General features: G+C 46.6%; 1 protein-coding gene across 3 annotated transcripts in view; it reads left to right on the forward strand.

The window, feature by feature from the left end:
* The window catches only part of ZRANB1 (zinc finger RANBP2-type containing 1), a 309,172-nt gene that overhangs the window by 247,657 nt on the left and 37,691 nt on the right, over positions 1 to 23,824 (forward strand). For all 3 annotated transcript variants that reach the window (XM_029610613.1, XM_029610615.1, XM_029610614.1), the window contains one exon: positions 14,190 to 14,319. In XM_029610613.1, coding sequence (XP_029466473.1) covers positions 14,190 to 14,319 — 130 coding nt within the window. The remainder of the gene's footprint in view (positions 1 to 14,189; positions 14,320 to 23,824) is intronic.

Genomic DNA, 23,824 nt, shown 5'->3' on the forward strand with positions numbered 1-23,824 from the left:
ACAAATATTAAATCGGGTCCTAAACACTAATACACCTCCTATTAGGAAAACAGAATAAGCCAAGCTGCTATAGAGCCCCACACAGAAATAATTGTAAAGCTATACTAAAAATGTTACAAGACAGCTGGAGAACAGAACAATTAAAAACTCATAAAAATTATTAAAACATGTCCAAATATCAATAAAATATTTCAAAACAGCAGACATCGCATAATACCCAATAATTAAAATGACAGTCAATCAAGAAAAAATAAATTTAAAAAGACACCTTTACTTACCCTCTCCAGCAACTCTCCTACTCCTTTCCCTTGCAGGCCAATAGCACTCACCAGAAGCAGCAAGGGCTGCTGAAGCTCTGTCCTCTTCCTTAGCACCGACAACCAGTCACTCACACACACCCACCCCAATTAGACCCCACGACCAATCTCTGTCTCTCTCATACTCACACTAGTCTCTCTCACACACAGTCTCTCTCACACAGAAACATATCACCTCCCTGACCAGTCTTTCTCTCAATCACACACATGCTCTCTTAGATACAAGCTCTCAATCACACACACATGCTTTCGCACCCGCTCTCACCCGGACACCCACTCACTCCCACAGACACAAGCTCTCACCCAGGCACCCACTTACACCCATACACACACGCTGTCACCCAGGCACCCAATCGCACCCACACACACAAGCTCTCACCACCAAACCTCTTCTTCTGCGCTGCAGGGATGGGCTCCAGTTCCACTGTGGCTTTACTCCAGCGGGTCTTCTTTTTCGTCGCCACAGGGATGGGCTCTCATGACAGCCTTGCTTGGTTGGGGTTGGGTTTCCTCTTCGCTGCCAAGGGGATGAGCTCCCATGGCGGCCTTGGTCGGGATCAGGTTTCCTCTTCGCCGCCACGGGGTATGAGCTCCCATGACGGCCTTGCTTCTCGGGGTTTGACACTGCCATTCCTCTCACCCCACCCCCAGTCTATGCGATGCCCCTTCTTCCTGCTCCCACTGGCAGGTAGAAGGGAGGAGGCTTCCGACTGGCCTGCACGGGGCCAGGAAGAATGAAGGAGGCTTCCCAGTGGGCAGTGGAGGCAGGAAGAAAAGAGGCTTCCCATTGGCCCACAGAAGTTGGGAGAAGGGAAGTACAACTGGGGCAGTGGGACACCGGGAGCTGCAACACACCTGCCGGTGCTTGGCGACACACTGGTGTGTCGCGACAAACCGGTTGAGAATCACTGGGCTAGAGGATGGAAATGAAGAAAAGGATGCATGGAGGTAACTTGCTAATGCATTTGATGCAACTGCAACATTGCTCTACACTTCAACAGCTGGGGAAAAGGAGAGTTAGATTCAGACAGCAACCAATGTAAGTCTAAAGTTTTACAGTCTGGGGAAATAAGCATGGGGTAACCTGCATGGAACAGCAGTTACTACTCTTAACAGAAGGCAGGAAATTACTACCCTTAACCAATAAGCTTTGCTTATGACGCAACTATAACATCACACTCCACTTTGACGGCAGTGGGAGGGGTGGATGAGGAATTTAATTCAGATGACAATCAACACGAGCCCTGGCTTTTACATTCTGGGGTACTGATATGCAGACATAAGTGAATAAGCACAGGACTGCTTCTAAGACCAAGTTCTTAACCAAAACATGTCAGCATTGTCTAAGTTTTCAAAAAGGCTCATCGCCCAGTAAAAATGTTGCTAACAGTAAATTTTGTATGGTTTATCATAAGGTTTGGGAATAACTGCACTGCATGGCAGATATTACCATAAGAAACTTGCTGAGCAGACTGGATGGATCATTTGGTCCTTTTCTGCCGCCATTACTATTTTACTATGAGAATATTGTCCTTGAAAATATACCAATTGGTTCCTATTCTGTTAAAAAAAAAAAAAAAAAAAAAAAAAAAACACCCCAAAAATCCAAACTGGAAATCCAACTCAGGACACAAGAACTGACAATGAGACTGGAAATGTAACCCAGTCCCAATAACTGACAATGAGACACAAGAATATCATGATCCACCAAATCAAAGGCACTTGATTAATCAATTAGTACTATCAATTCAGTAAAACCTCTGAGGCAGTACGGAATCCATCATGTCCATCATAATGGTCTGTATGCTGCAAACCTTTCGAAATCCTGCGGGGGCTAAATCCAATTGATTGGCATTTTCCAGAGATCTGAGAGGTCACTATCCTTTCCAAAACTTTACATACAAAGAGTAAATTGGCACTCTGTCTATAATTAGAACATAACCTAGGATCCATTTCAGCACTTGTTTTAAAATAGGGACAACCACAGACATTTTCAACACATCTGGAATCATTCCTTCAATAATGAAGACTTGATCACCACCCCGAGACACTTTATTACTGAATCAGGTAGTAAATCAATTAAATAAGGACAAGGATCAAAATACATTTTGATTTCTTTACCTGCTTTCCACCAATTTGATTTCTTCAAATGAAACTAACTCAAATTGTCTAAGACCTTCAGAACTTTCTGAATCAGTTATATTGGGATCAATAACAGCATCAATGAACCTTTCCTGTAATAATACTCCGTCCAACCCATCAGTGGTAATAGGCATTTGTGAGTCAACTTCTTCCACTACTACAATTTCTTTATCTTCACCTCTGATGATAGAATTTCTCAAATTTGAAACCTTTTCCTCAAAAAAGGAACAAAGTTAATTGCAATCAGGAACATCATCATAAACTTAGATTTAATTTGTCATCGCCTAACATTAATTCTACCAATCTGAAGATCATTCTGGAATCACTGTTGACTTTCTCAATTTCAGAATTTTTTTTTTTCAAAAAACACTTTAAAAAATATTCTTTTAGCTGCCACCCTTCAAAATCTCTTATCTTCAACTACCCCTGTTTTTTTCCATCTCCTTTCTAAACAATGTAGGTTACCTTTCAATATTTCTAACTGCACAGTATACCAAGGAGCATTTCCTCTCTTACAACTCTGTACCCTAGCCTTTATTACTTCCCATTCATCAGACTGTGCCAAATCCATCCTGTTCTCTAATAGATTTCCAAGTCAATACTCAGTCATCTACATTAACAACTAATCATCCCAACAGTCCTCTGCCAACTTAGACACTTCTATAAACCTGGAAGAAACCACTTTCCTAGATTCAAGCATACTTTTCACAGGTTTATTCCTCAAAGTTGGTTTTTGCTTTACCACAATAACAAAACCCTACTTATCAAATAGTGATCAGATCAGACTCAAGAGTAGCCTAGTGGTTAGAGTAGTGAGCTGTTTACCAGGGAGCCCTTATCACCTGAATGTAATCCATTTGATGTGCCAAAAAGCAGAATATAAAAATCTGATAAACACTAGGCTCATGTAATAAGGTATACTCAGCAGAGCTAACAATTTGGCAGTAGAAGAGGACCAGAATGCTCATCTTCATACTCATCTGCATACTGTTCCTAGTATCTCCCAGGAGAGGACTCCAGAGGTTACAGCAAACGATCCAGGCTTCAAACTCCACAGTTCCAGCTTCCAAAGGTCTCACACCCCTTGCAGTAGAAGAGGACTGGAAAGCTTATCTGCATACTGTTCCTGCCATCCCCTGGTAGAGGACTCCAGAGGTCACAGTGAGCGATCCAGGCTTCAAACTCCACAACCCCAGCTTCCAGTGGCCCTGCATCCTTTGCAGTAAAAGAGGACTGGAAGCACGGGCCAAACATAGAAATGAAACATAGAAATGACGGCAGAAGAAGACCAAATGGCCCATCCAGTCTGCCCAGCAAGCTTCCCTCATTTTTTCTCTCATACTTATCTGTTTCTCTTAGCTCTTGGTTCTAATTCCCTTCCACCCCCGCCATTAATGTATAGAAACATAGAAATGACGGCAGAAGAAGACCAAATGGCCCATCCAGTCTGCCCAGCAAGCTTCCCTCATTTTTTCTCTCAATGGTGATCTCAATTTTTTCTCTCAAACGGCATGCAAACTCAAACCTCTCAATCCAGTGGTAGCATTGAAATCAGATGATCTTGCTGGTGGCTGAAGAGGATTAGTAAGTATTGCTTTGGGAAATCTTAGGACTTAAAAATGTTTGGAGAGAGGTGAAATAGTGGGGTATATTCTTTAGAGCTTGTGTATGTCTGAGATAATAATCAAGTCTGAGATAAGCAAGCCAGAGGGAGTTAATTCTAGTGTCTCTTTCCCTCCCACCCACCCCTAGCTCATCTTTGATTTATAGACAAGAGACACTTTCTCATTAAAAACCAGGCTCTTAACTAAATCATACTATTGCACCAGCCCTTATTGAGAGTTTAGGTAGTGACCTTGTTTGTCACTACCAGATTAATTAGTGAATACACCTATAAATGTGCCCTGTTCCACGTGCAGGTCCCCAGAGGCAGGCAGAGCTCCAGAGTCTCAATATGTGGCGAGACTATGCAGCAAGGAACAGGGATTCAGTTTTGTAAGGAACTGGGCAATCTTTTGGGGAAGGGGGAGATTTTTCCGAAGGCATGGGCTCCATCTTAACCAGAGTGGAACCAGGCTGCTGGCACTAACCTTTAAAAAGGAGATAGAGCAGCTTTTAAACTAGAACATGGGGAAAAGTTGACAGTCGCTCAGCATTGTATAGTTCAGAGGAAGGTATATTCGAAGGATACTAATGGTACAGGAGAATTAGGGCATCGCAACAGAAAAGTTCCAATTAAAGCAAAAGTAGTCTATGTGCCTACAAGTAAAGAATCACCTGAGCTAAAGGATTCCAAATTATCCCTATCAACTGAAACACAGGTTAATGCAAACAACCTGTGTTTCAGTATGCCTGTCTGTATGCCAGTGCCAGAAGGCTAAGAAGTAAGCGGGCTACTGTTGTTATTGACCTGAGTTGACAGTCTGCTAGGGAGTTAGCAATCTGTTATTGATCTGATGCCTTATGGGATGAGCAATCAGATAGTAGTTATCAATCAGTTCAGGACTGAGTTGCTGGAGTAGCAATCTGTTGTTATATATGAGAGTTGAGGGTGGATCCTTGGACCAGTGGCAGATGACCACACCCCCGGGGGATGATCCTGAGAGGGACCACCGGTCAGGCTCAGAGTTAGGAGACAAACATACACTAGTTCTTTTATTAGACAGTATACTGAACCACCAGAGATGGCAGTAGTGAGCTGGCAAGCCCGGCTGGGCTGTAGTCCCTCAGATACTGGAACAGCGATCCCTGGAAGCTGAGCTGAAGAGAGACTGAGAAATAGTGAGTAGGCAGGGTATGCAGATGTAACATTCACACAATGTCCCAATGAAACCCAGGAGCTGGAAAGTATAGGCCCTCGAGGAGCGAGTACCTAGTTCCAGGGAAAGCTCAGAGAGAACGATGGTAACTCACTGATATAGCTGATATAGTTGGTAGAGAAGACTTCCAGGCAGAAGAGTATACGAAGCAAGTCTGGGATCAGGGCCTTCGAGGAGCGAGTACCAGTTCCAGACTGTCACCTGAAAAAACAAGGAAAAAGCGAGGCCCCTGAGGAGCAGGTACCTCTGGTAAGTCCGAGGAGGCAGTGTAGCTTAGACAGACAAAGCGAGTCCGTTGTCAATCCGTGTCCTTTCTAACTCGATGTGTTAGCAAATTCCAAGACCTTAAATATCCGTCGCGGGTGACGTCATCTTCGGGGGACGCCCCCGAGGTTCGCGCCAATGCCAGTACTTCAATTGGGGCCGCACGCCCCTAAGCCTCCAGGAAGCATGGCGATTACAGTGTCGAGCCGGTCCGGGAACGCCCGAGGGTCCTCTGCAAATGGACGCCGCGGCAGCCAGTCTTCCTGCGGACAGAGAGGGAGGCGCCAGAGAGGTAAGGAGGGCGGAGAGAGGGCGTCGGGCACCGATGGACACAACTGTTAATCCCACCCTATAATTCTAAAAGCTAATTGGAAACTAAGAATTCTACGCAGGCTCAAACTATATCTGGATCCGTCTGACTTTCTCATCATACTCCAAGCCCTAGTACTAACAAGTATTGACTACTGTAATTCGATTTATCTTATTTATTTTATTTTTTTTATTTAAAGTTTTTACTATACCGACATTCGTTGGAGACATCACATTGGTTTACATTGAAACATAACGGCAGCAGAATTGCTTTACAGTGGAACAGGGTTGATAACAATGAACAATAACTAGAGGGGGGGTAGAGAGAACCAGGGGGAACTGGGGATGGAGTTTAAGGGTTGCGGGATTTAGGTTAACTATATGAATATCACAAACTATTTACAACGTTTATGGATATTAGCGTTCTTGCTTCCCTTGTTACGTTCTAAAAGCCCTACAAATGATACAAAACTCTGCAACCAGAAGATCTGAACATATCAGCCCAGTACGTCATGCCTTGTATTGGCTCCCTGTCAAGAGTCACGTTCAATTTAAAATCATTTGTATGCTATGTAATGATATGAATGAGACTGCCCCACTATGCGTCAGTACATTATTAAAAATATACCGACTATCCAAGAGCCTAAGGTTCAAAAACCAATGTTTGTTAGATCTTCAAGCCACAAGGTAATCAGACTCAGAGATGCACGATAAAATATTTGTAGTAGAATGTTTAATTTTATGGAACCAGATTCCATTGGCACTTGGAAAACAAATGTGTCAATATTCACGAAACAACTGAAGGCCCATTTGTTTAAACAAACCTTCTTTTAAGTGAGAATAGCAAAAACTGACTCCCAGCCCTGAAGCATCCTTGGCTGTCAGAATTTAGATGTATTTTTAGTTTTTGATTTCCTGTTGCTATTTTTATTTGATATTTTATGGTTGTTTTAATGCATACATTCTTATTTTATGTGTCTTATGAATGATCTAATGTAAGCTGCTGAGAACTTTAGATTGCATGACATATAAGCCTTTTAAATAAGAAATTAATGATTTGCATCTCACAGGTTCTTACTGTTAAAATTTAATTGAATAGGAATTCTGTTGTTCATTTCCTTTCTGTTAACTCCTACAATGTTAAAAACCAACTCACCTAGTGATATCTCTGCATGCTACTATGCAGACTCTTTGATCTCTATTGTATATATGTGTGGGGTCTACATGAGAAGCCCTATGAGGAAAGGTTGAAGGATCTGAATATGTATACCCTGGAAGAAAGGAGGTGCAGGAGACATATGATACAAACCTTCAGATACGTGAAAGGTTATAATGATGCATGAACTTCAAACCTTTTCTGTTGGAAAGAAATCAATAAAACTAGGGGTTACGAAATGAAACTCCAGGAGTATGACTTACAACCAACATAAGGAGATATTTCTTCAAGGAGATTGTGGTGGATGCCTGGAATGCTCTTCTGGAGGAGGTGGTGGAGACGAAAACTGTGAAAGAATTCAAAGGGGCATGGGAGAAAGGCTAGAGGATGGGAATGAAGAAAAGAATGCATGAGGGTGACTTGCCGGTGCGGCGGTTATTACCCTTAGCCAATAAGCCTTCATACTCTTGATGCAACTCCATCATGGCTCTCTGCTTCAGTGGCAGGGGGGAAAAGGAGAATTGGATTCAAAGAGCAACCAAAGAGGACCCGGACTTTTATGATCTGGGGAAACAAGTATGGAGGTAACTTGCTGATGCGGTTACTACCCTTAACCAATAACTCTGATTGTGATAAAGTATATGACAGAGAGCCTCAGACTGCCTGTGATAGTGCCTCAGACTGCCTTAACGGACCAGCTCCATCTATCTGGCCCAGTCAACCTTAAAACAGACAGGAAAGAGATCCTTGGTGGGGGCATTTCCCTGAGGTAAGGGATACAAAGGTGAGGTCCTGAGAGAATTAGAGAGACCCCAGTGAGAAGAAGGCAGCTGTAATGGAGTGCTGTGCTTTTTTGGAAAAACTGTTCTTGCATTGTCAGTCTGCTGAGGTAAGCAGCCATTTTGATTCTGTCTTGCTGAACTTTTTGTAATTAGACTGTTGAAAAGTAGAACAGACTCCAGCCTGGTCTCTGACCTTCTCCTGTCTTAGACCGCTCCAAGGGCATCTCATATGGTGGCAGAAGTGGGATTACCTGTTCTAAGTGTCTGCATAGACAGGGACCCATACTAGAAAAAAAAATTTTGGGGCCTGGCAGCAATGGCAGCCACACAGGATTTTTTTTTGTTGTTGTTGTTTATTGGTACTGGCTAGGAGAAAAGCTCCGCCAGAGGGAGGGAGCTGGAGAAGCAGGCTTTTCTTTTATTTGGTTATTTTCTTGAAAGAAGGGGAAAGGTTTCCGGCCTTGAAGGAGCAGGAGATTAGAATAGCCTTGGCAGGAACCTTTGGGAGAAATGGAACAGTTACTGCAAGCCCTGGTGGAGGGACAGCAACAGCTCCGGACAGCCGCTCAGACCCAGTATGCGCAGCACCAACAGCTACTGCAATAATTGCAGCAACACCTGGAAGCCCAAGCACAGCTTAACAGCCAATTACTACGAAAGACACCAGCGCCAGGGACTGCTGGGGTACACACCGGAACGGAACAGAGTCCACCCCCACCAACACTGGAAATCCAGCTGACAAAGATGGGGCCCCAAGATGACCCAGAAGCATTCCTGGTCACCTTTGAGAGGGTAACGGAGGCCATGGCCTGGCCTAGGTCCCAGTAGGCCATGAGAGTGGCCCCGCATTTAACCGGTAAGGCCCAGGCCGCATACCGGGCCCTTAACAGCCAGCAAGCGCAAGACTGTCAGGAGGTCAAGGCTGCCATACTTGATAGACTGGGACTGTCTAAAGAGTCTTATCAGAAAGGTTTCCGGGGCTTATCCTTTACACTAGGAGAGAGATCCTAGGTTCTGGCTCAGAATTTAAAGGACCAGTGCTGGCGGTGGCTAGAACCCGATAATAAAAGGGGAGTGGAAGTTGCAGAGGCTGTCGTGGCAGAACAGTTTGTGGACGTTATCCCCTCCCGAGTCCGTGAATGGGTATGGAGACACAGCGGTGACCCTGAAGGATGTGGTTTCCCTAGTAGAGCGTTATTTGGAAGCTGCAGACACAGGCCGTGGGCCTACTCCAGCAGAGAAGAATTCCCGAGTAAAGGACTTGGAGAAAAGAAGGAGAGAATCGAGGGGCAGAAACCTAAGCCGCTATATCAGCCGAGAAGTGGGGAGCCTCCTTACCTCACGAGACCCCGATAACGCATTAGAAGGGCCTGAGGATGGAAGGAGTAAACATCTAGAAGCAGTGATGTCCAAAGGGACCTGCTTCAACTGTGGAGAGAGGGGGCACTTTGCTCGGGTCTGCTATCGAGTGGAGGATGAATTGATGGACATCAATTTGGTGGACCTTCATTCCTGCTCATTTGTGGACATTACCTGCTCAGGGTTTTCAACCTTCATGGTTCCGGTGGAGCTCGATGGTGACCTGACCCAAGCCTTAGTAGACTCGGGAAGTGCAAAAACTCTCATTTGGAGGGAACTGGTCAAAAGAACACAGATTGATTATGAACAGACAATGACCCTCGCTTGCATACATGGAGACCAGAGACAATACCCGACCAGTCAGGTCCTGTTGAAGACTCTAGTGGGACAAGCTACAGTAGAAGTGAGAGTGCTCCCCTGGATACCATATCCGGTGATACTGGGACGAGATTATCCAGACTTTGGGACTCTGTGGGCCCGGCTCATGAGGGGCCCAGATGACTTCAGCGAGGAAGAGACCTCATTGCCGGAGGTCTTTCCGTTAGAAGATATAGACTTGTATATTAATAATCCTAAGACACCCAAACCTCGGAGACAATGTAGAATAGAAAATCATAATTATTCCCAAGGTTTAGAGGCAGTCGTGGAGCTAGAGGGGGTGCCCCAACCCATAGAGGTTCCCTCAGACAGGATAGGCGAGGGAAACCCTGGGAATTTTAGGCGGGCCCAACAAGAAGATGGGACACTAAAAGGGGCTCAGGAGAATATACAGATGATAGATGGGGAATTAGTCTCTGGGGTGGAGGATCAAAAGCTAGCCCCCCCCCCCCTTTTTTGTACTCAAGAAAAATCTAGTATACAGAGTAGCAAAGGGGAATCTGGAGGGTGAAACGGTTGAGCAGCTTTTGGTTTCCCAGCAGTATCATCAGCAAGTGTTACGGCTCGCCATAGTCATCTTTTGGGGGGCCACCTAGGAGAAGAGAAAACATGAGAAAAGATTTTAGCCCAGTTCTATTGGCCTGGCTTGTATTCACACGTTCAGGACTACTGTCAGCCCTGCCCTACCTGTCAGCTGACCAGACTGACAGCAACGTATGTAGCTCCCCTAGTGCCCATGCCAATCATAGAGACACCTTTTGAGAGGGTCGCTATGGGCTTGGTAGGCCCTTTAGAAAGGTCTAGCCGTGGAAACAAAAATATCCTGGTCATTCTCGACTATGCAACCAGGTGTCCTGAAGCTATTCCTCTACGAAATATGAAGACTCAAACAATAGCCACAGCCTTGGTGGAGGTGATTTCTCGGGTGGGGTAACCCAAAGAGATATTAACCGACCAAGGGACCCCATTTGTCTCTAAAGTGATGAAGCAAGTTTGCACATTATTACAGGTAAAAACCCTGTGGACATCAGTTTATCATCCACAAACTGATGGGCTCATGGAGCGTTTTAACAAAACTCTCAAGCAGATATTGAGGAAGTTCATCACGGAAGATGGCAAGAATTGGGACTTACTCTTGCCATATATATGTATGTATGGAAGAAGGCCACGGGGAATCCTGGATGTAGTACAAGAGACCTGGGAGGAGGAACCCAACTCTGGACGGAATTTGGCCGACTATGTGATCCAGATGCAGGACTGACTATGGAGGGCAGGGGAGCTGCTCGATTATGCCTGGAAAAGGCCCAGGCTACCCAAGCCAGGCAATACCACCAGTCCGCTGTTCATCGGGTCTTCCAGCCAGGGGACTGCGTACTAGTGTTATTACCGACTTCAAAAAAGTAAATTGCTGTCCTGTTGGCAAGGTCCGTATGAGGTACTGGAGATGATGGGCCCAGTGAATTATAAAGTGGCCCAACCCGACAAACGGAAGAAGGCTCATATCTTCCACATGAATCTATTTTAAAAAATGGGTTGCTCCGGCTTGCAGTCTGATCCAAGAAGACGACTTTGGTCCAGACATTTCACAAACTTCCAGGCCCCAGATGATCCCATATGGGGACCAACTCTCCACAACACAGAAAGTGGACCTAGATAAACTGGTGACTCGGAATAGGCATGTCTTCTCGACTATGCCTGGGAGAACTCACTTAGCGTATCACGACATTATTACAAACCCAGGAGTAATAATTAAACAACGGCCCTACCGGATTCTCGAGGCCAGGAGGCAGGTTGTAGAGGCTGAGGTGAAAGAAATGCTTCGACTTGGGGTCATAGAGGAGTCCAATAGCGATTGGTCCTCACCCATTGTACTGGTACCTAAACCGAATGGTAGTATCTGGTTCTGTATTGACTTCTGGAAGGTCAATGAGGCTTCGAAGCTGGACGCATACCCGATGCCCCGCGTGGATGAACTCATTGAATGCTTGAGAACTGGCCCAGTTCATCTCCATGCTTGATTTGACAAAGGGATACTGGCAAGTTCCCCTGGCACAACTGCGAAGGTGAAGACTGCTTTCTCAACACCAAAAGGACATTTCCAGTTTACGGTCCTGCCGTTCGGACTTCATGGGGCTCCATCTACCTTCCAACTCTTGGTAGACCGCTTACTACGCCCACATCAGGGTATGCAGCGGCCTAACTTGACGACATCGTCATTTACAGTGGAGACTAGGAGACACACCTAAGGCAATTACAGGCCGTACTTACAAGTCTACAAAAGGCTGGATTGACAGCCAACCCCAAGAAATGTAAATTAGGGGGTCAAGAAGTACAATATCTGGGATACTTCCTTGGGAGAGGGAAAGTCCACCCACAGACACGGAAAATAGACGCAATTACCAGAGTCCCAGTCCCACAGACAAAGAGTAAGGTTCATACCAAACTTTTCAGAAAAAGTGGAGCCCCTTACATGCCTATTACAAAAGAAAGCCCCAGAGAAGGTTAAATGGTCTGCAGAGGCGGAGGAAGCCTTCCAGGGTTTAAAGAAAGACATATACTCTGAACCTGTTCTACTAAGTCCGGAATTTACCAAGCCCTTTATAGTACAGACAGACGCATCAGAGGTGGGGCTAGGAGCCGTCCTCACACAAGAGAAAGGAGACGAAGAACACCCAGTAACCTTCATTAGCAGGAAGCTACTACCCCGAGAGAGACACTACTCAACGATAAAGAGGCCTTAGCTGTCAAATGGGCCTTGGAGGCTTTTCGTTATTACCTACTGGGCCGCCAGTTCACTCTGGTACCAGATCACCAACCCCTTGTCTGGATCGCTTGGAATAAAGAGTCCAATGGACGAGTAATGAGGTGGTTTCTGGCACTCCAACCATTTGACTTTAAAATCCGACACAGAGCAGGGAAGGCGAATATAAATGCAGACTTCCTTTCTAGAGAAGTCTCCCTTGTACAGGCAGGCACTCAACTAAGGAAGATTGAGGAGAGGGAATGTGATAGTTATATGACAGAGAGCCTCAGACTGCCTTAACGGATCGGCTCCAGCTATCTGGCCCAGTCCACCTTAAGACAGACAGGAAAGAGATCCTCGGGTGGGGGCGTTTCCCTGAGGTAAGGGATACAAAGGTGAGGCTCTGAGAGAGTTGGAGAGGCCCCAGGGAGAAGAAGGAAGCTGTAATGGAGTGCTGTGCTCTTTTGGAAAAACTGTTCTTGTATTGTCAGTCTGCTGAGGTAAGCAGCCATTTTGATTCTATCTTGCTGAACGTTTTGTAATTAAACTGCTGAAAAGCAGAACAGACTCCAGCCTGGTCTATTCTCCGACCTTCTCCTGTCTTAGACCGCTCCACGGGCATCACACTGATATTTTGATGCAACTCCAACATTGATCTCTGCTTCAACGGCATGGCATATCAGGGAATTGGATTCAGGGCTCTGACTTTTACCGTCTGGGAAACTGATAATGCACTGGGGTAAACCTGCACTGTGCAACAGATACTACCATAGGCTTGCTAGGCAGACTAGATGAACCATTTTGTCCTTCTCTTCCTTCAGTTCTGTTTCTATGTCAGTAAATTATACTAATGAGTGTTTAACTGAAATTTTAAATTTTTTATGCTGTTTGATTAAAGTTATGCAGTTTTGTCTGTTTTATTGAATTATGTGATTTTGTATTTATTGTTATACGGATTGCTTTTTGTACATCAATTTGAATCCAAATAAATAGTTAAATGAGTAATGTGCTAAGAGTGGAGGAGTAGCCTAGTGGTTAGAGCATCAGGCTATGAACCAGGAGACCAGGGTTTGAGTCCTGCTGTCGCTCCTCGTGACCTTGGGCAGCTCACTTTACCCTCCATTGCCTCAGGTACAAACTTAAAAAAACGGGGGGTTGGCAGGCCTGCGAAAGCCAGCAGCCTTCACACCACCACGGTGTTATCGCTGGCTTTCGCATCCAATAGCGCCACCGTGAAAGGTGGTGCTATTGGGTGCTCTACTGGCGACAATAACTGTGCTTGCCTTATCGGTGCCAGTAAAGACATCGCAGCGTCCTCCCCTCACCGCCCTGACTCTGCCCCCGGCAAGCTATCACATGCATAAAGAGACTTTTCACGTAATACCTACAGTTCCTGAATGTAATCTGCTTTGAAATGCTGAAAAAGTATGAAAAACAGAATCTAAATAAATAAATCAAGGAATTTTTCCTTAACCACACAGGAGTTGTAGGAGGATGAAAGAGGAAGCCACATAACTTCATATTTTCATTAGGTGGCTGGGATATGACATTCCTTAAAAGACAATAACTCACAAGTCGTGACTGTTTTAATAGCAGGGAATGTTGGTTGGCTAGGACAAGATGTGCAAATTATTGCTGTGGAATGAAACAAGATTATTTCTGGGTATTGAGCATTGCTGGGAGAAACTGGCAGGCCAGATATGGTTGAGACATACAGATTATGGCTGGGATAATAGGGCAAGATGGATAAAATGAAACTTTCAGATTATTTCTGGGTATTAACGGGAGAGGCAAAGACTGAACATAAGATGCAATGCATGCATTTATTTCTTTGTGCATTAAGACTGAACCCATACTGTAATATATAGATAATTTCTTGTTGCATTAAGGTAGCTTTGTTTCTCTTCTCTTTTCTTACAGCCAGGAGCCAGTTTGGAGCAGACACACATTTTCGTGCTTGCGCATATTCTTAGGAGACCAATTATAGTTTATGGAGTAAAATATTATAAGAGTTTCCGTGGAGAAACTTTAGGATACACACGCTTTCAAGGTAAAATATGTACAGAACCTTTTTTGTGTTTGAATGTGCTTTCCTTTACTAAAACTACTCCAGGATGTGCAAGTACAGTGGCATGAGTAACAGATCTCTTGTCTGCACTGACAACTGAGTTTTCACTCATTCTTTCTTTAGTCTGGTTGGACAAGAGGTAGCACGATCCTGTCCTGTCAGCTTCTCTGAGCAGTATTACTGCTGTAGTTAGAATGTATAGGGGCTACACTCTCCTATTACACTTAGCTACAGTAGTGATCTCTATAGAGTTGGGTTAATTTAGCAGGTAACAGAAGCAAACTGTCTTAACTGAATTTATTTATTTCCAATGTTTTATATACTGTGCACTCAGGTAAACCTGGCCAGCATGGTGTATAATAAAGAATATACATAAAATCAATCATTAACGGTTCAATATCATACACTATTTGCTTACTTCGATTAATTTGTTCAATGTAAAAACTTGTTTACTTAGTTTTGTTCAATGTAAAAACTTCTTTTTTATTCTGTTCTATGTAAACCGCTATATGTAGCGATAGTTACTGTTCTTTGTGAACCGGGGTGATATGTATATTATACAGGAACCTCCGGTATATAAATTATTTTAAATAAATAAATAAGATAAATTTAAAACAAAATTATACCATAAGCAAGGTATAAAATCAAAGCAAAATAACCAAATTAGTCAACCTAAATAAACCAATAAAATGAACATCCGCAAAATACCTTATCTTTGTAATACCCTATCTGTAGTGCATCTTATCTTAGAGACTTAGGGAAACAACCAGGCTTTCATCTTTTTTCAAAACCTACAATACCTGAATGTAATCTGCTTTGAAGTACTGAAAAGCGGAATATAAAACTCTAAATCAAAACAGCAAGTAATTAGACTTCATCCTGATGTCAAGAGGAGCTGAATTTCAAATTTCTGGGACAATCACCAAGAAAACCCTTTTCCGGATAGCCACCTTGCAGATCTCTCAAACAGATGAAACTTGTACCAATGCACCATGCAGCAAGCATAGTCTACAATTAGGGATGTAACCTCTAATCAGTTTTCATAGGTAATCACCCCCTGTCCTCAAGCTACCTTAATCATCAGTACCATGATGTTAAACTTAATTCATTCCCTAATAGAAAGCCAGTGAAGTTGAATCAACAAAGGCAGTACACTTAGTCTACGAGGACACGCGAAAATCAGTGTCACTGCCATATTCTGTAGCATCTGAAGTCTCTGAATACTTTTATCGGGTAGCCCAACCAACACCCCATTACAATAATCAGATATTGGGGGTACTAATGCTTGAACCTTTATTCAAAACACTGAAAAACGTAACGTACCCTGTAGCTTTAATTGCTGCAATTTAAAAAACATTCTTCTCATCACTAAAGACACATGTGGCTCAAAAGTCACCCCCTCATCAAACTGTACCCCCAAATTTCTAACAGTTTGAGAACATCTGATTGCAGTATCTTTAATAAGACTCACTGATGTAGACACTTGCTTCCCCCTAACATAAACAACTCTTCATCTTACTTTTGTTCAGTATCAGCTTATTCTTTTGTAACCAATTACCTATCACCTTCAGACCCTCATTGACCCTACCCACAGAAATACTCAAATGTGAGCCTACTGAGCAAATTAACTGTACATTATCTGCATATAAATAAGCTTGAAAACCCAGACACTGAAAAAGCTGACGTAAAGGTTTCATAAATAAACAACAAAGGGATAGCGGAGAACCTTGCAGGACCCCACATCCTAGAGAGAATGGGGCAGATAAAGCTTCCCTTACTCATACCACCCTAATCTCTCAGAAAGAAAAGACATGATCCATTTTAAAACTTGCCCATCCATACCTATCTCCTGACAGCAATCTAATAAAATGTGGTGATCTGCCAGATTGAATGCACTCAACAAATCCAGTAATACTAAAAGCCAACACTTCTTTATCCCTGGATCGTAAAATCACCTCATTTAAATCTACCTATCTTGGTGCTATATCCTTTTCTAAATCCAGATTGGCATTCATCCAGTCCATCAATCTCCTTCATATAGTGAGATAACCTAGACCAAACAGCATTCTCAATTATTTTAGTCAAAAAAGGGCTATTTGCAACCTGTCTATAGCTATCACAACTTTCTCTATCTATACTAGGGTTTTTTAATAATGGGGAAATCACCATGCATTTCGATTGAGTGATGTTTTTTTTACCTATACAAAGACAAATTCACAATTTTTAACTTGCTCAACAGATCATCTGGTAATGTTTCTGTTTATTAAAAAAGAGGGACAGAGATCAAATTGGCACATCATCACCCTACAAGTAGACATATAATCCCTTCTAGCTCTTGAACTCTCATGCAGCAAAAATCTAATCCCAACCGTTCACTCTTTATACAGACCTCCTGTTCATTTAAAGCAGCGGTTCTCAACCTGTGGGTCGCGACCCCGGCGGGGGTCGAACGACCAAAACACAGGGGTCACCTGTGTTTTGGTCGTTCGACCAAAACTGGTCTGCGGACCGAACCCATCGGCCCGGTCCGCAGACCAGTACCGGGCCGTTGGGGATTTTTGCCGGTCCGCGGCGCCGCGGCTGCTGCGGGGAGGCGGGGCGAAGCTGGAGACCTGCCTCCTCCAACCCCAAAAGGGAGCGCGTCGCGGTGCTCCTCCTACTTACTTCCTGCCTGCCCTGCCCCGGAATACAAATGTTGCCGGAGCCGCACGGGCAGGAAGGAGGAGGCGCGTCAGCCGCGTGCAGAAGAGGAGCAGCGGGGCCGGGAAGACTAGGGCCGCTGCAGAGCCCATCCTGTGGCAACCCATAAAGAAGAGGCCCAGAGGTGAGAGAGAGGTGTGTGCGAGTATGAGATGAGTTGAGAGATTGTGTGTGAGAGTGAATTGAGAGACTGTGTGCGTTTGCAGAGACAGCATGTGAGAGCCTCTGTGTGTATGAAAGAGACAGCATGTGACAGTGAGAGCCTGTGCTTGAGCAAGGCAGCATGTGGTGGTGTGAGAGAGCCTGTGTGTGAGACTCAGACAGCCTGTGCCAGTGAGAGACTGTGTGTATGAATGATTGCATGACAGAAAGAGCATGTGACAGTGAGATCCTGTGTGTGTATGTGCGTGTGAGAGAGAAATGCATGTGAGAATGAGAACCTGACTGTGTGTTTGAGGGAAGAAGACAGGTGGAGAGAAAAGAAACAGAAAAAAAGGCAATATAAAAGGAAATTGCAAAAAAATAAAGGGAAGCAGATGTAAAAAAAAATAAATTACTTTTTACTGATTGGTACATGTAATCTTTGGGAATGTGCAAGAGTAGCACTTTCTCTATGGCGGATCTCACAATGTACGAGATCAACATGGAGGAAGTGGAAACCCAGGGGGCCTGCACAGAGGAGGCAGCAGAATGGGCTTCAGTGCCAATAGCAATCAGCGCCTCCCCAATAGCCACGTGGCAGCAGTGGCAATAATTAGATTAATTGTTTTACTCAGCTGGAGGTGACAAAGTATGAAGTGGGATGTGAAATCAGCTTGATCTGGTGGAGAATTAGGATTGCTGTTACACATGAACTGTATTTGGCAAACATTAAATTAAAGGGAGCCAGGATAATCAATTGAAGCCTGCAGCTGAGGACTGATTCATTATGACTCATGTAGAAATTAGTGCATTTTCCAGATTAGTCTGCATAACACAATTCTCAACATTCAGCATTATTTTTGCTGCATAGAGTTTTATCTGAGAGGCTCTGAGGTTGTGAGGGAGCCAGTAAGAGTGAGAGCATGAGTGTGTATGAGAAAATCCAGGGGAGTAAGAGTGTGTGTGAGTGGGGGGGGGGGGGGGGGAGAGAGTGTCTTACACCCTGAGAGTGTGTCAGTGTCTGTGAGAGCGAGAGGTTATGGTGCATATAAGAGCATGAATGTGTATGTATGTGACAGTATATGTGTGAGAGAGAATGGACATGTGAGTATGTGTGAGAGAGAGAGGATAACCTCCTAATCCTCGACAATATTAGGGTGACTGGAAATCAAGAGCTCCCATGTATGGACAGCAGGGGCTTTTTAAAATCCTTATTAGTTTTAATTATTGTGTGTTATTTGATATATGTGCTGTTTTGAAATATTTTATTGGTGTTTGGGAAATTATAAAAATGTATATGATTTTAATTAATAGAAATTCTATTTATCAGTAATTTTAAAGTATTCTTTTATTAGTATGGTTTTACTATTTTAACTGATGCTTTATGTTTCTTAATTTTATTGTTTTATGAGGAATGGTGGTTCTGTTTATAAATGTCATAATAAATAAATATGCACTAAAATCCAACCCCATCCATAACCCCGCCCCCATATGACCAAAGCCCCACCCTCGCCCCGCCCTCACCCCGCCCTCGCAGGGCGAGGGCGGGGCGAGGGGTCACCGCAACATGAGGAACTGTATTACGGGGTCACGGCATTAGAAAGGTTGAGAACCACTGATTTAAAGTATCTTTTAATGAAGAATTCCATCTTTCTACTAAATATGATTCCCTCCTCCCATTAAACCCAGATACCCTCCCCTTCCTCCATAATACCCTCCCCTACATTAATCCAAAATTCAATAATTTTAAGATCTGACCATATCACTTCCTCTCTCTTTTTACTACTAACTTTCCTTCATTTACCATATTAATTGGACCAATAACTAAATCCAAAACATGTCTCCCCTTATGGGTTGGAAAATGCACCAATTGCAAAAAGTCGAATACAGCTAAAGTCTAGAAATAGATGTGTGAAATTTAAATTTCCTAGCATGTAGCAGATGGACTCAGAACCAATGGGTATAGTGTACTCGTGCTAGCAGTTGGAGACGGATCAGATTTCAATCTGACGTCAGCCCTAGTACATATACCCCTGCAGGAAGTGCAGACCCCCAGTATTTTCTGTCTCCATAGCAGTTAGGAGCTATCTGCACGCTCTCCGAGCGTTAGAACTAAATTTAAAGGAGAAAATTCTACTCAAATCGAGCCCCGCTCTCCTGCGGTGATACCCTCGGGTCCCTCCCCCAGTTGAGATTTCCGTGGTCCCTCGGAGGTTAGCCTCGGTCCAGCGGCCGAATCGCAACAGGACCTAGCCCCCGAAGGCTCGGGCGCGGCACAGAGGCAGCCTCGGTCCTGCGGCCGAATCGCGGCGAGGACTTACAGCCCCCGAGCGAGAGGAGTTCGGGCGCGGCTGAGAGGCAGCGGGTGCACCCTCAAAAGCGGCGGTGAAGGTAGTTGCCCTCTCCCCCCGCAGCCGGAGACCACCCAGGACGAGCCGGGAAGCGCCGAAGATAAGGTAAGGTAGAAATCTTTACTTGTGCCGGTCTCCGAGGATTGAGGACGAGCGCAGGCCATTGGCCAAAGCCAGCGCCACCGGGTTGATCCGCCCTAGCAGGGCCAGACCCCAGCATTTCCAAGGGCTTTCCCACATGGAGACCCTCTGAGGTAGTCGCCATCTTGTCCGCATGGTCGCCGTTGCCATCTTGGCTTTAATCTCTCCGTTGTCATCGCCGCCGGCCGAGCGCACAAAATTTACCTGTGCGCACAAACTTACTTCTGCGCCTAAGATACACGCACAAGAACACTCAGACGCATAAGCGGCGCGCGCAAGTCACGGTCGCACGGACTGCGTGCACTCGACTACCGGCGCGCACATCCGGGGTTAAGCGCACAGATACGCGCACAACCCGATTTAAGCACACAAATACGCGCTCAATCCACGCACGCGACCAGGCGCTCCGGAGCGAAACATGTACGCGCAGGCAACCTCGACGCCGCCAATATCTGAAGTAAAATCCCTAGGCCTCTGCTCAGCATGCCACCTCAGGGCCGCCCAAAGCCAGGAAGCCGACGCTCTATGCACCCAATGCGAGGAGGCCCTGGGAGATCCACCACAAGCTCAGACTCACCCAGGGCCGGGGACTAGCTCCTCAGGGGGCTCCCTGGAGCTAGCAACCCCCAGCGGGACCCCCTCCCAGCTGGAGGCTCCCAGGGAAACAGCGTCACTCAATGTGGACCCCTCTTCTATTTCTTGGGTGGAACTCTTCAAGGGGATTCACGCTTTTGTCCGGATGCAAACGGACTCCCGGGTGGACCAACCACATACATCGCAGGAGGACCCCTATACCCCAGGCCCCTCAAGACCCAGGCATATAGGCCCTTACCGCCAAGTAGACCTACCTTAGAGGGCATGGACTTCTCAGAAGACGAAGCCGAACCTCTAGAAGAAGGAGAACTCCCCCCAGGGACAGAACCCCACTGAACCATGAGGCGGTTCTTCACAAGGGAGGAGCTCCCGGACCTGGTCTCCCAATGCCTGGCAGAACTAGCGATCCCGGTTTCAGAAACCCAGGGGGATCCCGAGGAGAACCTTCGACAGTCCTCTCGTCATTTCCTGCTCTTGCGAGCCGCGCAACAGCTTATTGACCTGGAATGGAACACCCCAGAGTCTGCCTTTAAAGGGGGAAGGGCCTTGGCCAGTTTGTACCCCCTGGACCCAGCAACCAAAGACATGCTCGCTTGCCCAAGAGTGGACGCCATGGTCTGCGCAGTCTCCAAGCGCACCACCATCCCGGTGGAGGGAGGAGCAGCCCTCAAGGACACGCATGACCGGCTGGAAGCTATGCTTAAGCAGTCATTTGACGTGGCCGCTATGTCTCTTCAGATTGCGGCCTGCTGCACCGTGGTGACACGTGCCTGCTTATCCCAGGCCAGGAACGGCACACCGGGAGATATCCTGGACCCAGCGCTATCCTTTCTAACGGACGCATCCTCAGACCTCGTACGCACAGCGGCTAGAGGAGTATCATTGGCGGTGGCGGCAAGGAGACAGCTCTGGCTCAGAAGCTGGTCGGCCGACCCATCTTCCAAAACCCGACTCACAAGGATGCCCTTCAAAGGAACTCTCCTGTTCGGCAGCGATCTAGAAAAGATGGCAGGCAAATGGGGCGAATCCCCAGTCCCGCGCCTTCCGGAAGACAAGTCAAGGAGAGCCCAACGACAGCCTGCCAGGGCCTCCAGGGGCAGAAGCTCGCAGCGCTTCAACCCATACAGGAGCAGTTACCAGGCGCCCCGCCCTTCGGGCAGGAACCAGTCCTTTCGGAACAAGCACAACAAGAGGGGGGAAGCAGCTCGGGCACAGGACCCGGCCGTCCACCACAATGAGAATCAGCCGACCCATCCAAGGGAAGCCATAGGGGGCAGACTGGCCCTATTCTACCAAAGATGGGTCGAGATAACTTCGGACAAGTGAGTCCTAGCCATCATCCGGGAAGGGTACTACCTGGACTTCTTACGCTCCCCCCCGGACAAGTTTGTGGAGTCCCCCTGCCACGACCCCACCAAAAAGGCAGCAGTGGAAGTTACACTAGCCAGGCTACTGGCCCTCGAGGCCATAACCCCGGTATCTCTGGTCATTATTCTATATACTTTCTCGTTCCCAAGAAAGAGGGAACATTCCGTCCAATCCTGGACCTCAAATCCGTAAACCGATACCTGAAGGTCCCCCGCTTCCGCATGGAAACCCTGAGAACCGTAATAAAGGCAATACAGCCGGGAGAGTTCCTCACATCCCTGGACCTGTCAGAGGCGTACCTGCACATCCCAATTCATCTGGAACACCAGCGTTACCTACACTTCAAGATTCTGGGCCATCACTACCAGTTCCGGGCCCTACCCTTCGGGCTAGCCACAGCACCACGGACGTTCACCAAGGTGATAGTGGTAGTGGCGGCAATACTGCGGAAGGAAGGAGTCATCGTACACCCTTACTTGGACGACTGGCTGATCAGGGCAAAGTCAGAAGAGGAAAGCACTCAATCAACCAACAGAGTCAAGTCTCTACTGGAGAGCCTCTGATGGGTGGTCAACACGAACAAGAGTTCCCTGCAGCCCTCACAATCGTTGGAGTACCTGGGGGTCCACTTTGACACCAAGAAGGACAAAGTCAGCCTGATGCCCGCAAGGAGGACAAAGCTGTGGAACCGGTTGCAATCCTTGTTGAGCGACCCTCGCCCCATGGCATGGGATTACCTACAGACCCTAGGGCTGATGGCATCCACACTGGAAGTGGTCCCCTGGGCGAGGGCCCACATGAGGCCTCTACAACACTCACTGCTGTCACGTTGGAACCCACGGTCGCACAATTACACCGTATGCTTACCTCTCCCGGGCACAGTCCGGACCAAACTACGCTGGTGGCTGCAGCCCAGCCACATGAACAGAGGCTCAAGACTCCCCAACCTGGACTCTGCTAACGACAGACGCCAGTCTACGGGGATGGGGAGCACACTGCGAGGAACTAACCGCCCAAGGGCAGTGGAACGCAGAAGAGGCAGGATGGAACATCAATCGCCTAGAAGCGCGGGCAGTCAGACTCGCCTGCCTGCGGTTCGCTCAAAGACTCCGAGGCAAAGCGGTCAGAGTGAGGTCCGACAACGCCACAACGGTTGCCAACTTCAACAGGCAAGGGGGAACCAGAAGCCAACAGGTGTCACTGGAGATAAACCCACTGATGGCATGGGCGGAAGCAAATCTATAGGAGATCTCCGCCGCCCACATCACCGGGAAGGACAACATCACGGCGGATTTCCTCAGCAGAGAAAGTCTAGACCCAGGAGAATGGAAGCTATCTCCCGCAGCCTTCCGGATGATAGTAAACTGGTGGGGTACACCGGAAATGGACCTCCTGGCGAACAGAACCAACGCCCAAGTACCCAGATACTTCAGCCGCAAGCGGGATCTACAATTCCAAGGGATCGATGCCCTGGTGCAAACCTGGCCACAGGGCACCCTATTATATGCCTTCCCACCGTGGCCCCTTTTGGGCGCAATGATTCACAAGATACAGCTACACAAGGGACTAGTTCTTCTGGTGGCCCCGGATTGGCCAAGAAGACCGTGGTACGCAGACATGAGAAGACTGCTGGCAGGGAACCCTCTACCCCTGCCCCCTCTCAGGGACCTGCTACAACAAGGTTCGATCGTCCACGAGGACCCGACTCAATTCTCTCTTACGGTCTGGCCATTGAGAGGGCTCGCCTGAAGAAGAGCGGATACTCGGGGGCAGTAATAGACACCCTCCTCCGAGCACGCAAGTTCTCCACATCGCTAACATACATAAGGATCTGGAGAATATTTGAGGCCTGGTGCGAAGATCACGACATCAAGACATGCTCACTTAAAGTTCCCGTGATGCTGGAGTTCCTACAGAGCGGACTTCAGAAAGGACTGTCCCTCAATTCCATCAAGGTACAGGTGGCAGCAGTGGCATGCTTCGGCACCAGGGGCGACAGTGATAGCCTAGCCTCTCACCCGGATGTGTCACGTTTCCTGAGAGGAGTCAAACATATTCGCCCACCGCTGAAGTGGCCGGTACCTCTGTGGAACCTCAACCTCGTCCTGGACTTCCTATCTGGATCCACCTTCAGACCTCTTCGAGGCCTATCACTCCGTCAGCTGACCCTGAAGATTGTCTTCCTCCTTGGC

This window comes from Rhinatrema bivittatum, chromosome 7, assembly GCF_901001135.1.
Source record: "Rhinatrema bivittatum chromosome 7, aRhiBiv1.1, whole genome shotgun sequence".
NCBI classification, from domain to species: domain Eukaryota; kingdom Metazoa; phylum Chordata; class Amphibia; order Gymnophiona; family Rhinatrematidae; genus Rhinatrema; species Rhinatrema bivittatum.